The sequence below is a fragment of the Alosa alosa genome, chromosome 3 (genome assembly GCF_017589495.1).
Source record: "Alosa alosa isolate M-15738 ecotype Scorff River chromosome 3, AALO_Geno_1.1, whole genome shotgun sequence".
NCBI lineage: Eukaryota > Metazoa > Chordata > Actinopteri > Clupeiformes > Clupeidae > Alosa > Alosa alosa.
Window position 1 is genome coordinate 27,957,438 of NC_063191.1, and position 15,041 is coordinate 27,972,478.

General features: G+C 41.5%; 1 protein-coding gene across 1 annotated transcript; it reads left to right on the forward strand.

The window, feature by feature from the left end:
• Window positions 1-249: 249 nt before the first annotated feature.
• On the forward strand, window positions 250-10,206 carry LOC125292173 (small ubiquitin-related modifier 3-like). The gene is made up of 4 exons (XM_048239363.1): window positions 250-381; window positions 1,325-1,453; window positions 2,021-2,092; window positions 8,922-10,206. The coding sequence occupies exons 1-4, from the start codon at window positions 361-363 to the stop codon at window positions 8,982-8,984; spliced, it is 285 nt and encodes a 94-aa protein (XP_048095320.1). The 5' UTR covers window positions 250-360; the 3' UTR covers window positions 8,985-10,206.
• The last annotated feature ends 4,835 nt before the right edge of the window (window positions 10,207-15,041 follow it).

A 15,041-nucleotide genomic window follows, 5' to 3' on the forward strand; every position in this document is an offset into this window, starting at 1 on the left:
CGAGGATGCAGGCTACGTTCCGTAGTAGGTTACGCTCGTTTTAGCTGTTTAGCAGGCTTGAATCAATGACTGCTGATGGAAAAAAGGCTATCAATTTTTGTTTTGTAGTAGGGCCTACTAGAGTCATTAGTTTGAACCACAGAGAAAAGCTGAGCCGATGTCACCAGTTTTTGAATGGCTTGAACCTTTGCCGCTTACTTGGTGAACATGCGCGTTCACGAGTCTGAAAATAGCACACGTGATCTACCAGAAGCCAATCAGTTACTCAGCTTTTGCACGTTCTTGATGAAAGCAGAGAAGACCCGAAGAGGGAAAACGCGCAATTTAATTTCTTTATTTCATTCAATTTGAAAAGATACAATGTCCGACGATAAAGGAAAGGTAAGGCGTTAAACTGGTGCATTGAAATATTATTTAAAGTAATTAAAACTCAGGGCCATTGTATGATAATCAGATTCCTGATTTGAGCGGGCAGAGTGAAAGAAAACAAAGCATAGGTTGCAGCGTTATGAATTGCGGCTTTTGGTCAGAGCGCCAGTTCGGGTTCCGGGAACCAATTGATTTTCTTTTGGCATTATTTACTTACTATCACCGCCGTATACGAGGTGAATCGACAGCAAACTTGATTACCGGTTTATGTAAGGAGTTTCTTTTTTAAAACACACCAATTGGCTTGTTCGGCTTCCACACAGAGGCTAACTAGCATAGCATAGTTTGCTAATGTTACATCCCGCCGGCATGGCGAAAATGCCGCAAGAAGAGCGCAACAATCCACCATGCTAAGATAGCTAGCTTCTAATAAAGCTTAGAATCAGGAATGTTTACTATCGTCGTATTTGGAAAGTCTGACCTCTATGCTCAGCAGTTATTAATCAATGTTATGTTTGCCACCAAAGAATAGTTTGAGCTAAATTTCGCCCCGGAGCTGTAATGTTGGTTGGTTAGCTAACGTTTGTTAGCAGCGATAGCTACTTTCCCCATAACAAATAATAATTGCATAGTTTAAGCTGGGGTGCCCAGTGTTCCTAACTTGATATACTATGCTACCCAGTGCTATAAATAAAGTCAGTAATGTCATAAAGTGTAGGCTAGTTTTTCAGTAGTAACAAACCATCCTGAAAGTAATCCATGATGCTCTTTTCCTGGGTGACTCTTATATGTGGGGAAAGGTAGAATTGCTAGGAGCCTTCACATCTGGGAAGAATATCTTCACTCTGTCAGTTTTTTCAAGATTGTTTTAGATTTATTCAGGATTTTTTATTATTATTATTATTTGAAATAAATTGCATGATCTCATAACTGCCATGTGTGACTTCATTATTAGGAAGGAGTCAAGACGGAAAATGAGCACATCAACCTCAAAGTTGCAGGCCAGGATGGATCAGTTGTACAATTCAAGATCAAAAGACACACGCCCCTGAGCAAGCTAATGAAGGCCTACTGTGAGAGACAGGTGAGGTTCTGCATGCACAGTTATTAGACACCATGTGTTATGTGTCTTTGGTGATTTAAGTCTATAACGGTCAGTTCTAAATACAAGTGTAAACATCCACCAAGACGCATTGTGATCCCGATCACTGGAACCACTATTTGAGGTGTTCAGGGATGCGTATGACTTAATGACGGTGACGTGGGCAGCAACAGAATCTAATCACAGGTGGTCAGCAGTGCCTCTGGCTGTATAGCTTGGATACAGGTGTAAACTTGATGTGTCCTGGCGGACCACTTGTGATCCAATCACCCAAAACACATTCTAGAAAATCATATGTAAACTGGCCCTAATGCACATGCACAATCACACCTGCTGTCACGACAACAAACCACAGTGTCCACTATGCTACAAGAGAGCACTGCCTCAGTTGCCCTTGTGCAATGAAAACAGGTGTCTGTTTTTTCCTTAGAAGTCTTTAGCTCATTTTTGTCATTGGTGGCAGGTGTGGTCATAGCTGTGTGTGTTGTGTTGGTGAGTGTGGTGGTGGAGGAGGAGGTAGTAGACTGATGTCTGTTCTGCTCCATCTAGGGCCTGTCCCTCCGACAGATCCGATTCCGGTTTGACGGACAACCCATCAACGAGACGGACACACCTGCACAGGTGAGTTGAAGGCAGGCATGCAAACTCCACATGATCGGTCCGTGGCATCACTATAAAGCAACTCTCTTCACTCCCAAAGATGGCAGTTTTGGTTCTTTTTTGTAGTTCAAACTTCAAATGGTCTGTGTGCAGTAGACGTCTGAAGTTTGCCTAGAAAAAGGACCAAAAGCTGCCATCTTTGCTTTATATGGGAAAAGATAGCAACTTTTAAACGTCCCACATACTCGACGCACCCGGCCGGTAGCGTGACAATGTGACGTCAGAGAAGCGCCGTAACCATTTATACTCGCACATGGTGGTTGCGACACTAGTTGCAATATTCTCCTAAACAGAGGTGTCGCTGTTGTGAAAAGATTAACGCTAACTACGTTACACAGCAGAAGAAGCTGCAGTAAGAAACACCAGAGACTTTCTAATGTGGAGACACAACACTCAAAAAATACTCCATAGAAATGCATGGGGCTAGTTTGTCTCACCAATATGGCCGTTGTCTACACATATCCCAGCCTTTCCTCGGCAAAACGTCGACATGTGAATACATTGAACCAATCATGTGGTGTGATGTAAATACATTGAGCCAATCATATGGTGTGTTGTGAAGACATCGTGCCAATCATGTGTTGTGATCTCGCCGCTGGAGCAAGATTGGTGTCGTGAAGCCTTGCGCATGCGCTTTTATGCCGAAATGGATGCCCAACGAGTGCCCAAAAAGCGTTGTCAAATGGCCGCCAAGTGGAGGGACTTGCCTAAAAGGACTTTGGAAACACTAGTAGCTAGCTTCTGTGATGATGGTGCTTCAGACTTTGGTTGCTACTATTCACAACTACCATAATCATTATCATCTTTCCAAGGTGTGCGCACAGGTAGATAGATAGATGGATGGATAGATGGATATATAGATAGATAGATAGATAGATAGATAGATAATTTCCCTCATCCCGAGGGAAATTTTAATAATTTAAACAGTTTAGTTAGTTAGCTAGCTAGCAGCTGGCTGAGTTTGTGTAATTTCCTGAAGTGGAAAGAGATTTTGTTCAGGCCTTAATAGATATCCTTTGTTTGAAAATAAATAGTTTCTATTCTTTCCTCTTAATTCCATGTGTTGCAACTCTAAGCTGGCAACTTTGTTAACTTATCCAGCAAACTATTAAAAATTCGACTGTAACAAAAACACTGCAACTCGCTGCCCACAAACTAGTCCATCTTCCTGTTTCCGCTTTGTCGCTTCTGAAAAAAAAATGAGTGGCGCTACCTCGCACTACCTGGCTAAAATCTGGCACGCCAGCAAGATCTAATCATTTTGACGCCACGAAGTCGCGCTACCGGGTCGGGTGCGTCGAGTATGTAGAACGCTTTAGGTCCTTTTTGTAGGCGGACTGCAGAGGTCTATTATAGCCTTTATCCACCGACAGAGAATCAGCTCTGTTCCCTTTTCGTGAACTAACATTTAAACCGGTCAGAGCATTTTGACCAAACAACAGTTCATTCAGATTGTGACACTTTGGTTCGAGCTTGAACCAGAAAAAGTTGTTTTTCCTGCGAACCGGAGTGGGTGTGTCACTGCAACACCCATTGTTGATGACCACACACACACACACGCACTGTTGATGCACCCTTGGTTCGGTTCAAAACTGGTGGAAATGCGGGCTGGTTCACTAGATGGCACCAAGGTTAAAAGAATTCTGAACGGAACTGGTTCAAGAACGGCTTCGCTGCTAGACACTTTGCCAGAGCTCAAAATCTGGGACAGTAGAAAAAATGTCAAAGCAAAATAGGTACTTTTTCCCTGAACTGTGAGGTGATCGGAAGGACGCACTGTTTAGTGGGATTAGGGCTTTGACCTTTGCCCAAAAATCATATCCAAAGTTCGTTTGTTTATTAATATTAAAATTCGAATATATTTGAATATGTATTAATATTTTAACCATTAAATGTCTTCAGTAAGACCGATATTGGTATCAAACTTAAGTTCTATATGTTCTGTCCACCAGAGGGCAGTGTATCCAGTCAATGTCAATAGACTCGATGCCGCGAAAAGCTGAGTATTTGGCGCGTGTGTTAAAATTGTTATTTTTGAGCCTAGGGCGAGGCGATAAAATGATAGCAATATGTATCGCAAAAGACATGTAATCGATATCAATAAAAAATACGTTCGATAGAACATTCATAATTAAAAGCAACACACACCTCCTGCCTTAAGTTGTCCATAAATAAATAGGCTAAATATATCTTGCATTGTAGTATGTCAAACTCTACCAGAGTAGGCGATAGAAGTAGGCCTACCTCAACACAGACTCTCCTTGCCCCGTGCACTCCCTCTCCCTCTCAACAGGCGAATCCTAATCCAAACATTAATCGTGTAAGACCAAAGGCCAAATTGCTATTGAATCCGGTTAGCATCATTAGCACGCTGCACGAATTTGTTCAAAACTGTTGCATTCAAATTGACTGCTAAGTTCTAATCATCTCAATCCCGATGCAAATGAGTACTTTCCAAGACTCAAACGGGCCTGTCCCAAGGAGAAAAAGTATTCATTTGAAACTTAAACACATCGTGGGAAACTGAACAGTCTAACCAGACTATGATAAACTAGCAAATTAAGCTAACGTTAGCCTACTTTGTTTACAATATTTCCAGGCTTCAACCAGTGCTGCTTTTCATTCAGACTTATCTGCACATTTATATATTTGAGTGTTTTTCATGATGCCATTTCTTTTCCCTGTTTGCTTTGATTGATAACTGAGGTGATTAGAGATGCACCGATTGCAATTTTCTGGGCCGATTTCCGATTTTTCATAGTTTGACCTGCCGATACCGATTTTAGCCGATTCCGATTTCATTCCTTCTAACCATTTTACAGCACACACACAAATAGTTATTTTCTATCTTTTCTTTGATGGAACATGTTAATATAGACATGTAATCAACTTCTCAATGATGAAATGGCTGTTAAAAAAAAATGGAACCGGTGAGCAGACAGATTCTTTTTCAAGTCTAACTTCAGATGCATGGATTAAATCAAATTATGGATTAGGAAAAGTTAAGTTATGGAACACCCATTTTATGCTTCTCACATCCAATATCCAACTAAAGATTTAAGAACAATTTTCATGATACATTTGAACATACTACCATGTAACATATATTCATATGCATTGATGAATTTATGGGAGGAAAGAGAAAGGTGGTAGCAGCCTAGGCTATCACGCAAACACAGGGGAGAAGTGCTAATAGCGATTAGGTGCTCCACCATATGAAAACAGTGCACGTCTGTTTTGTGGTGAAAATCCAAAAATTAAAAATAAATCCAAATTCCGGTTAAATGCATCAATTAGGCTATAGAAACTTTCAGAGACGACTGATTTAGTATTCAGAGCATCAGTTTTCTTCATTGTAGGCTGCTATGTCAAAAGCAACTTTAACGTTTGTTTGCCTTTCTAATAGGCTATCGTTTGTTCACTTTCACGACATCCACTTCTCAATCTGCTAGACTAGGGTATTTTAAAGGAGAATTCCGGTGTGATATTGACCTAAAGTGTATTGAAACATGATACCGAGTGTGAACGTATGTCTCATAGCCCATCTTGGCTTGTCCCCTGCACTCCAAAATCTGGCTTAAAGTTAGCCGATGCTACCAACAGCTTTATCAATAGTGGTGCTTCGCCGGGCTAGCCATGCAAATAAATCACTGTTTTACTCCCATTTACAAGGCTCAATGTATCTCCACACTTCATTGGTAGACTTCGAGGGCCCTGACATTTAAAATAACAAAAATAATTCAGTGGAAATGCATGGATTCCAGTTTCTTCCAGTGTAGCAGCAACTGGAATCCATGCATTTCTAATTATTTTGGAATCTGATCCTTATCATACCTGTTCATTTCTTACTTTCGTTGTTTCGACTTATCGAGTGACTAGAATTCAAGATGGGCAAACCCTTAAACTTCGTGAAGATACTGTCTGTATAAAATCGTCTTGTAAGTAAACTACCAGTGCTTTTCAGTTGTTCTCAATGTCTCGTTTTAAAAGCCCCCTGTAAAAATTCTCCCATCTAGTGGTTAGGAGTTATATAGCAACCAACCTCTCACTGCCTCGTTTAGAACTACGGGGGGCCGTCACACATCAAAACTGACACTAGTTCCTAGTGTCAGAGTCCTAGCTACGTTAGGCATAAACTTCTCTCTGAAAGTGTAACTCTCGGGCCAAAATGCACCCTAGGGTGTTTGTGTGAATGTACACGAGTCAAACTTCGTTTAAAAGCATAATTATGTCTGAAAGCCACTTTGAAGCTTGTCCGTGTTGTGAGTTTTGAATGGGAACTCTTTTGATACATGATCGCTAGTCAAAATCGTTATTTTAAAACACTAAGAAGGTTCGACACAGCATGAAACTTGATCGAGGTATCATCAGTGTCTCTACACATGAACTTCGAGCATTGAACATTGTTAGGTGTACACAGTGTTCACTAAAGAAAGGTTTGAACAACTCACTTGGGTTTTTGCTGCTGCCATCAGTCAAAAGGTGAGTTTGTCCAAACCTTTTTTTTTTTTTTAGTAAACTATGTGTACACTAACAATGTTCTCAATGCTCAAGTTCATGTGTAGAGACACTGATGATACTTGATTAAAGTTTCACGTTGTGTTGAGCCTTCTTGGTGTTTTAAAATGGCGATTTTGACACATCAAAATAGTAGGCTATCGACACCCATTCCGCGAAAGTTTGATTTCGGGTACATTGACAAAACACCCTAGGATGCATTTTTGGCGGAGGTTAACTAAATAAGCAATAACAACATATTCATAACATTTTGTGTACTATTTTGTTGCCATTGCTTGTGTGCAATGCCAATACAACTCTTCGGACGAGCTAGCTACTATCGTTAGCACAGTAAGCGGAAAGTGAATGGGAATGGCTGGTGGTAGGCTACTGCAGCTAAGGACTTTGGTTAAACTATATTGTTGCAAACTAAACTGAAATATGCGTTCAGCAACTTTGTGGTCTATTGGTTATGCTAGGACTATGTTAGGTTAGGTTGTCAACTGTCTCTGGGTCTAGAAACTAGAGATCAAGTGAGTTGGTGACAGATCATGAACAAAGTTATTTCTCTTTATTTATTTGTTGGAAAATACAATGTCAATGTAGGACTGTTAGGAAGATATGACTTGTAGAAAAAAATTAGGGAAATTCTGCAGATGAATCAAGCTAATGTTTTCTATGCATCAGGCGCCAAAGACTGAGCTGTATTAGCATGTTATGTCCCTTACTGTACGGTATTTTAACATGGGCATGTACATATTTAATTAAGCCCCTGTGCTATGTAGATTTAAATGAGGATTTCTAAGCCAATAGGTATGCTTGAATTGGTGGTGGTCATAATTAAACATGAATGAGGCCACATTTATGAATGGTAAATGTTGATTTAGTTAACAAACAACTGAAAACGTTACACAGGGGGCTTTAAATGTCAGGGCCCCCTGGAAGTCTACCAATGAAGTGTGGAGATGCATTGAGCCTGCAAGTAAATGGGTGTAAAACAGTGATTTATTTGCATGGCTAGCCCGATGCGAAGCACCACTATTGAAAAAAGCTGTTGGTAGCATCGGCTAACTAAGCCAGATTTTTGGAGTGCAGGGGACAAGCCGAGATGGGCTATGAGACATCACGTTCACACTTTCGGTATCATGTTTCAATACACTTTAGGTCAATATCACACGGAATTCTCCTTTAAGGCATAGCCTAGTCTACGTGCAGTAAATAGTTAGAGTATTTTTTTCAGTGGAGTAGAACTACTAGGGCTACTGTATGTCGCTGCTTGTTGACATCTTTGATTATTTTTAATGTTGCAGTCGTTTATCTCCGTTCAACAGGCTTGTGGTTCAGCTGTGGGCGCAATTAGCAGCAGTGACGGTAGGTGATGAGCGATGTTTCACGTAACCCTAATGAAGTGGCAGCAGTAAATTCCACGCAGTAGGCCAATGGTAAAGCACAGCGTTTGCCACATAGAAAAACTCAGTAGCCTATTAGCGCTTTCTTTGTAGCCCTACTTCCAGCCCTGAGTGTTGGCCTGGTTGCTAGCTTCTTCAAACTTTGCAAACTCAGATGGGTGTTGTTACAAGTCGCGGTATACGAGTGTATTTGACCGGCATAAAAATCGGCATGTCTCAGACCCGACCGGCCGTTTGCGGTCATGGCCGATCGCGTGAAAATCGGCCCGATTCGGTCACCAACCCGATCTATCGGTGCATCTCTAGAGGTGATTAAAATCAGAGGACGGTTAAGTTTAAAATAAAAGTGTCTATTATGTCTATGTGTGAGCTCACTAAGTGCGAACCAGCCAGGATGCTAACGTCACCTTCAGGAGCCCAGATGACCAATAATAGCCCTGCTAATGAGCTTGCGATTTTACTTCACCAGGCGTGGAAAAAAAACCTCGGTATCTGAATTGAAAACAACGTTTACAACCAAAGACATTTATAGAAATGATCTCCATAGGCTACAGGTTCGAATATTAAGAGATCCCTAAAATTCGTTCGATTATCTTTAATTTTTAAAATAATCAAATTATATTCGAATAACGAAGTTCGGAGTCAAAGCCTTAAGTGGGATACCCAGTGAGGCGATCGGACGGACGCACTGTTTAGGGACAAATCTTTGCTCCACTGACCAGCTTCCTTCTCCTGTCTCCAAGCCCACAGCAGTCACTGATGGTGTCTGTCTTCAACATCAAACTTGATGATCCTGTCACTGGCCCTTTAACTTTAGTCTTTATTGCTAACTGTAGATGTCAGACAGGTGTTCTTCATTGTGTGTGTGTGTTTTGTGCTTGCAGCTGGACATGGAGGATGAGGACACGATCGACGTCTTTCAGCAGCAGACGGGGGGAAGCTGCTAAAGCCCCCCTCCCACCCCACCTTCCTACCCCTCATCCCCCACTTGGCTCCTGGACCCTCCACCCTTAACCCCCACACCCCACCCCAACCACACCCCACCCCCGGCTGCCTGCCTGGCTCTCTCCTCTCCTGCTTCACCCCCCACCCCCATTGGAGCTGAGGCAGTGCGCTGGGGTCCAGGGCTGGGGGCTGGAGGGGACCAATGAGGAGTCACTTCCTCTTCCTGCTTGCTGTCCAATCAGGAGCTCAGCTCAGAGGTGGAACAGTGCTGAGGGTCTGGCTTTTGGTTTTGGTTCTGGTTCCTCTCCAAATTCAGTAATTTCCTATTATTATTATTATAAGAATTATTATTGTTATTATATATTTTTATTGTTTATTTTTTGTAATCATCTGTCTGTTTGTGGAATTCTTTTGGAGGGGGGATGGGTGGAGATTGTGGGAGGTAAAACATGTTTTTAAAACAGTTACCATAGAGCATCCAACCACACACACACACACACACACATTCCGCTCCAGCTGTGCCATGCTCACACACACACACACACACACACACACCCTGTCTGTCTTTTTTTAATTTGACTACAGGTGAGCTGATGGTGACACCAAACCACATGACTTCAGTTGTAACCCAAAACAGCCTGTGAGACCAACAGAAAATGAAATCATTGTTTCTTCTTTTTATCTCCTTTTATTTGTATTTTTTGAGAGCGGCGGCTGGCTGTAGTGTCTGTCCTCTCGGCATCCCAGAGTTTTAATCTGAACGTTTCTGCGGCCGCTGCCTCCTCCGCCTGCTCCAAGCTGCATCCAGACACAATGGTCTGAGCTTAGACTTGCTCCTCATATTCTCCTGATGTCCTGGGCAGTTTAACAGTTAAATGGACCAACCAGTCGTGACTCTGGCCAGAGGTGTACAGATGTTTCCCATATTTCTCAGAGAATGTTATGGTATATCTCTTCCTCTCTCTTTACCTCTCTCCCTCTCTCTTTACCTCTCTCTCTCTCTCTACCTCTCTCTCTCTCTCTCTCTCTCTCTCTCTCTCTCTCTCTCTCTCTCTCTCTGCTGGGTGGACACCATGTGTAAAACTCCTCTTTTCTTCCCTTCCTCTAGTACCACAGAGAGGACGGTGTATCAAAGAAAAGGTTTCTTTTTTCTGTATTCTACTTCTCAGCTGATTTTCACTTTGTCCTTTACTACTGTATACAATAAATATAGTTTGGTACTCAGTCTGCGTCCTGCGTTCGTCTGTCCGAGTCTCTTCAGAGTTTAAAGGGGTGGTGGGGGCTCATCTTGGTGATCAAAAGTTTTGGATTTCATGTTGACCGCGACTTCAGAGCATTGTTAAGTTGTGTCAGTGTAAAGTTAGCTAGCCTAGTCTAACCAAATATTTGTCTTACAAATCTAAACCACAGGCTCACGTTAATCTAATGGGCTTTGAGACATCTGTTTTGTCTTGTGACAAAGTCTCCTGGTTCAATTGTTTCCAGTTTCATAGAAACGAGGGTGTTACATTTGCAGTAGCCTAACTACAAAATACAACCTAATAACATTAGGCCTACCAAGGCACTGCGTTGATGTTTCTCCATTTCTTGTTCTCTTCACCTATCAGGCAGCCAGAGACGTTGGAAGTGGGGGTGCGGCCACCCCCGAAGCGCACTAAGACATTTTCCTTGTAGACATACCCATGGTTACACTAGGCAGGCAACTGTGCTCTGTTCCAAGAGCATGCTTTCTCTGTCTATGATCTGCAAGCTTATAGGGCCTCCTCGACGAGGAGATTGCTAGTCTGCGGATAATGTGCTGCAATTGAACGTTAGCCTATGGAACCGCGGACCGAAAGAAAAATAAACTAAACATATTCCTGATTAGAAAATATTTCTTAATTTAGTGTTATCAAATAAAGAGACATGCAATTAGGGGGTAGTGGTGTCAGCGCTTATCCAATCTGCGCATCTGCTGCGCAAGTAAAAGTGAACCACTGGAGATGGCATAGAGACTGGCTAGTCTAATCCAAAAATGAAAATAACAGGTCTTTGAATTGTTTTCATAAGGGTTATATAGGTTTTCAGAACAGACAAGTCACATACAATCCACTTGGCTTTTCATAATTAGAGCTGCAGCAGATGTCACACAGCTCAGAATTGATCATTACAAACTTTTCATAGACATAAACTGTTTGCTTTTGTTTTACTAATGATTAAAAAATATAATAAAGTCAGTTTGGGTTTTTGAAACATATTTGAATGGTTGGCTATGGATACATTACTTGAGCTTAGGAAGCAAAAAAAAATTAAACCCTACAGCAAGTAGCCTGCCTTGGTAGGGACGTTTGTAATGATGTCATTTAAATCTGACATCAAATCAACGGAAACGCTTCAAAATAAACGTTCAAATAAATCCCAGAGTTCGGTTTCGTTAAGGTTGCATTATTTACCTAATTTACATTTGCATTGGATGACTTTTTTTACTGGAAGGGACCGAAATCCTATTTTTAATTGATTTCCTAACGTTTCGGGCCTACCCGCGCGCGCCCTTTTTTCTCCTCTCTCAGGTTTAAGGATTTTAGGCTATTCAAATAGGCTACTCAATGGTGCTATTTCACACGCATTATAGCGTAAATTGCTCGAATTTTCCCTCTAAAATAAACATGTATTGGATATATTGGAATATCTAGGCTATATTATTTGCGCATTATGTCAGTGACGCGCTCACGTCATCTGTTTTTAACTTTTTGGAAACTTTTGAATTAACTGAAAGATGATAAATATTTTTCGTTAGTTTTAGCCTACAATGGCCAGTTCCGACAAAGCCGAAATGACTCCTTTTGAAACAATAGGCCTTTTCACACTGCCAGAATCGCCGCGATTTTATGTACCAGAATCGCGGAACGACTGTCCCTTTCACATAGACCGATGCGGAACGGCGGGACAAAGTGTCTCGCCAAATTTACTACCAAGCCCCCTAGACATTTTGCCGAGTTTTTTCGTTCCGCCACCAGTGTGAATGGGTCAAGGCGGAAAGGGGAATCTGGGCGGGCATTTCAATGCTATGTCCAGCCCACCACAGGAGATTGCAAATAAATCTAACTGATCAAGAGCAGCAATCGCAGAGACAGCACATTATGTCAATCTATAAATTCACAAAGTCTCCAGTCATTCAATGCCTGCTAGAGTTGACTGTAGCTTGGAATGCAATCAGTTGCCATAATAGGCCATCTTAAAATCCAGCGATAAAACAAAGCATGAACTCATGAGCGTCTGTCTGCCCTATATGTATATCCTCTGATTGTAGGCATCTAGGGAAAGTTCGCGAAGTATTCCACCAAGATGTCAAAACGATTTTTCAGTTGGTCCCCCAATACTGAGCAGACTCACACTTAACTTCGTGACGTTAGCCATCGAACTGAATCTTGTAACTCATATGATAGATACACAGAAATTCTTCTCACACTTCCTTCGCCTTCAAAGTCATCAAAGTTAAACATTTATTTATGTATTATTATTAATATCATCCTCACCAAGTCGTGTTAATGTTGAAGCTACCATACATGATCATCTTCAAAAACAGTCAACAAAACAAAAAAGTTATAGCCTTGATGCTAATCTTCTTTCCACTTTTCCGATCTACGGTCAATCCATCGAAAACCTCTGTAATTAGTGCCGTTTTAAAAAAAATTAGGTTTACTTTTTTATTATTATTAGGTTGCCTCTGTGTAATGCTTTACCTTAACATACGGTCGTGTATGCTAGGTTTTGCTTATGAGTTACCGTCATAGACAGTAAGGTGGACTGAACTTCTTATCCAAACAATACGGTTATCTCAGAGACGGTTGATAAAGCGAGACGATTCATAAGAGGGTAAATTCTGGCACGTTGTGACGTGGGGTTCGAAGCTGTCACGCCCATGCTTACAACCGGACCCGCGTCACACAGAGCAGGTTGTTTGCGCCATGCCCCTTTTGAGGGGAAAACATTCCCTCAGAACAAGCCAGAGTGAACCGGTAGACATGTACCAACCACACAGCTAAGAACCCCTCCCTGAGTTTCATCCTGACAGAAGAAAATTAAAAGGGGCGGGAACGTTTGTCACGAGTCAAGTTCCCGGATGTGCCGGTCTAACGTATTTAGGAGTCTAGCGGGAGGTCCAGTGTCTATGTATTCCTATGGGAGAAATGAACATTTTCACAGAATATGACCAATCCCTTAGCCCTACATTCAGCGATGTAAGTTTTGAACCAAATTTCTAGAAGCCACATGTCTCTCTAACATTCCGACATTGAAATTGTTTTTTCCAACGAAACAAATAAAGACAAAAATAGCTTTGTTCGTGATCTGTCACTGTCTCCTCAAAGCTCTGGTGCACCTCCACCTGTTCTCAGAGGCTCTAGACACAGAGATAGTTGATAAACTAACCTAACATATTTTTTGCTAGAACTAGTAGACTACCACAAAGTTGCTGAATATATGTTATTTCAGGTTTGTTTGCAACAATATATAAGTTTAACCAAAGTTCTTAGCTGCTAGCTAGCTAGCGAACATTCCCATTCACTTTCCATTTACTGTGCTAACGTTAGCTAGCTAGCTCGGTTAACGGGGGAAATGCAATTATTCATTTCGTGTCCGAAAGAGTGTTTCATTGGCATCACACACAAACAATGACTGTAAAATAGTATACAAAATTATATGTATATGTTATTATTGCTTATTCAGAGAAAGGTTTATGTTTTGACACGCCTCTTTAGGAGTCCGGAACTAGTGCCATTTCGTTCCATTGGTGAATCGTCTTATGATTCATCTTAGTTAACTATAGAATCTTTGGTTATCTCCCTACGGCGTGAAAGACAGATTATGTCAAAGCTAGCTTCCCTCCAACCGAACAAGCTAACCATTCTTCTTACGGGTAACCAACGTTACGGACGAGGTAGTGGAGTCTGTTTTGCCTTTGTAGTGTTTATGTGGATTACACAGAAGCTACAATATTGGCACAGGATATATGTTATATGAAGTTATGGTATTTCAAAAAAATCCTAGAATGAATGGACTTCTATGGGAGTTAGCAGAGAGGTGGTCCCTCCAGCCTACGTCGATTCTTCTACTTCCGGGAATTCGCCTGCCCCCTTGACATAAGGCCTACGACTATCACTCTACACGCCCCCTGTTGCACGTCACAATTTAATTTACTATAGAGCTGGTAAGTCCCGCCCTTTCCGCTAGACCTCTAGATTGAAAAATCGTCAATGCAAGTGAATGTGAGATATTTTTTCTGGTCCCGTTTGATTTGTGCCATGAATGTGAACTTTGTGAATAACTTAATAAGAGAAACTCCTAGCTAAAATCTTTTATTGCTATTTAGGAGTACTCCTAGTGGTGAGATAAAAGGCTTTGTGAATATGGTCCCTGGTGTCTAACGCTAACCCAATGAATAGCCCATTTACACAAAATAATGGTTGAATATTACTGATGATATTTCATTGTTATTTAAGAACATGCAGTGTGCATAGGGCACCAAAAACATCTTGCTCGTAAAAAATCATCATACCGCATATTGTGGCGGGTCTGTTATTTAGCCTACTTAGGCTGCGCAAACCACAGGCCTTTATTTTGGGCAGGCCTGCATTTGAGGCAGGCCTTTATTTAATAAGGCTTTTGTTGAAGAATTTTATATAAAGCCATGCGCTGACAGTAATCCTCCTGCCCCTGCTACCACAGCTGTGTGAGCGCGTCCCTGGATAGTGTGGCATGCTCAGGAGTTAGGTCTCCTTGCAAACTTGACCTATAGCGCAACCATTTACGTCTTCATAAAATAACAACTTGCCAGATATGCCTTCATAGCTTTGGGCTTCATTCAGCATTTTGTTCTTCCACTGGAAATTACTCTTCTACATTTGCTGCCTGCTGCATCCTTTCTGTTTTTATTGTTTAGAAAACGTTTGAGGTCTTGATGCATTAAACATTGTTTGCTGGTAATCCACCACAAATAGCCTACAGATTCTTCCGTGCATACATGCTCTATTCTCTCCAAAATGTGCCCGTTCTATAGGCTGGCCAAGTGCGTAATTCTG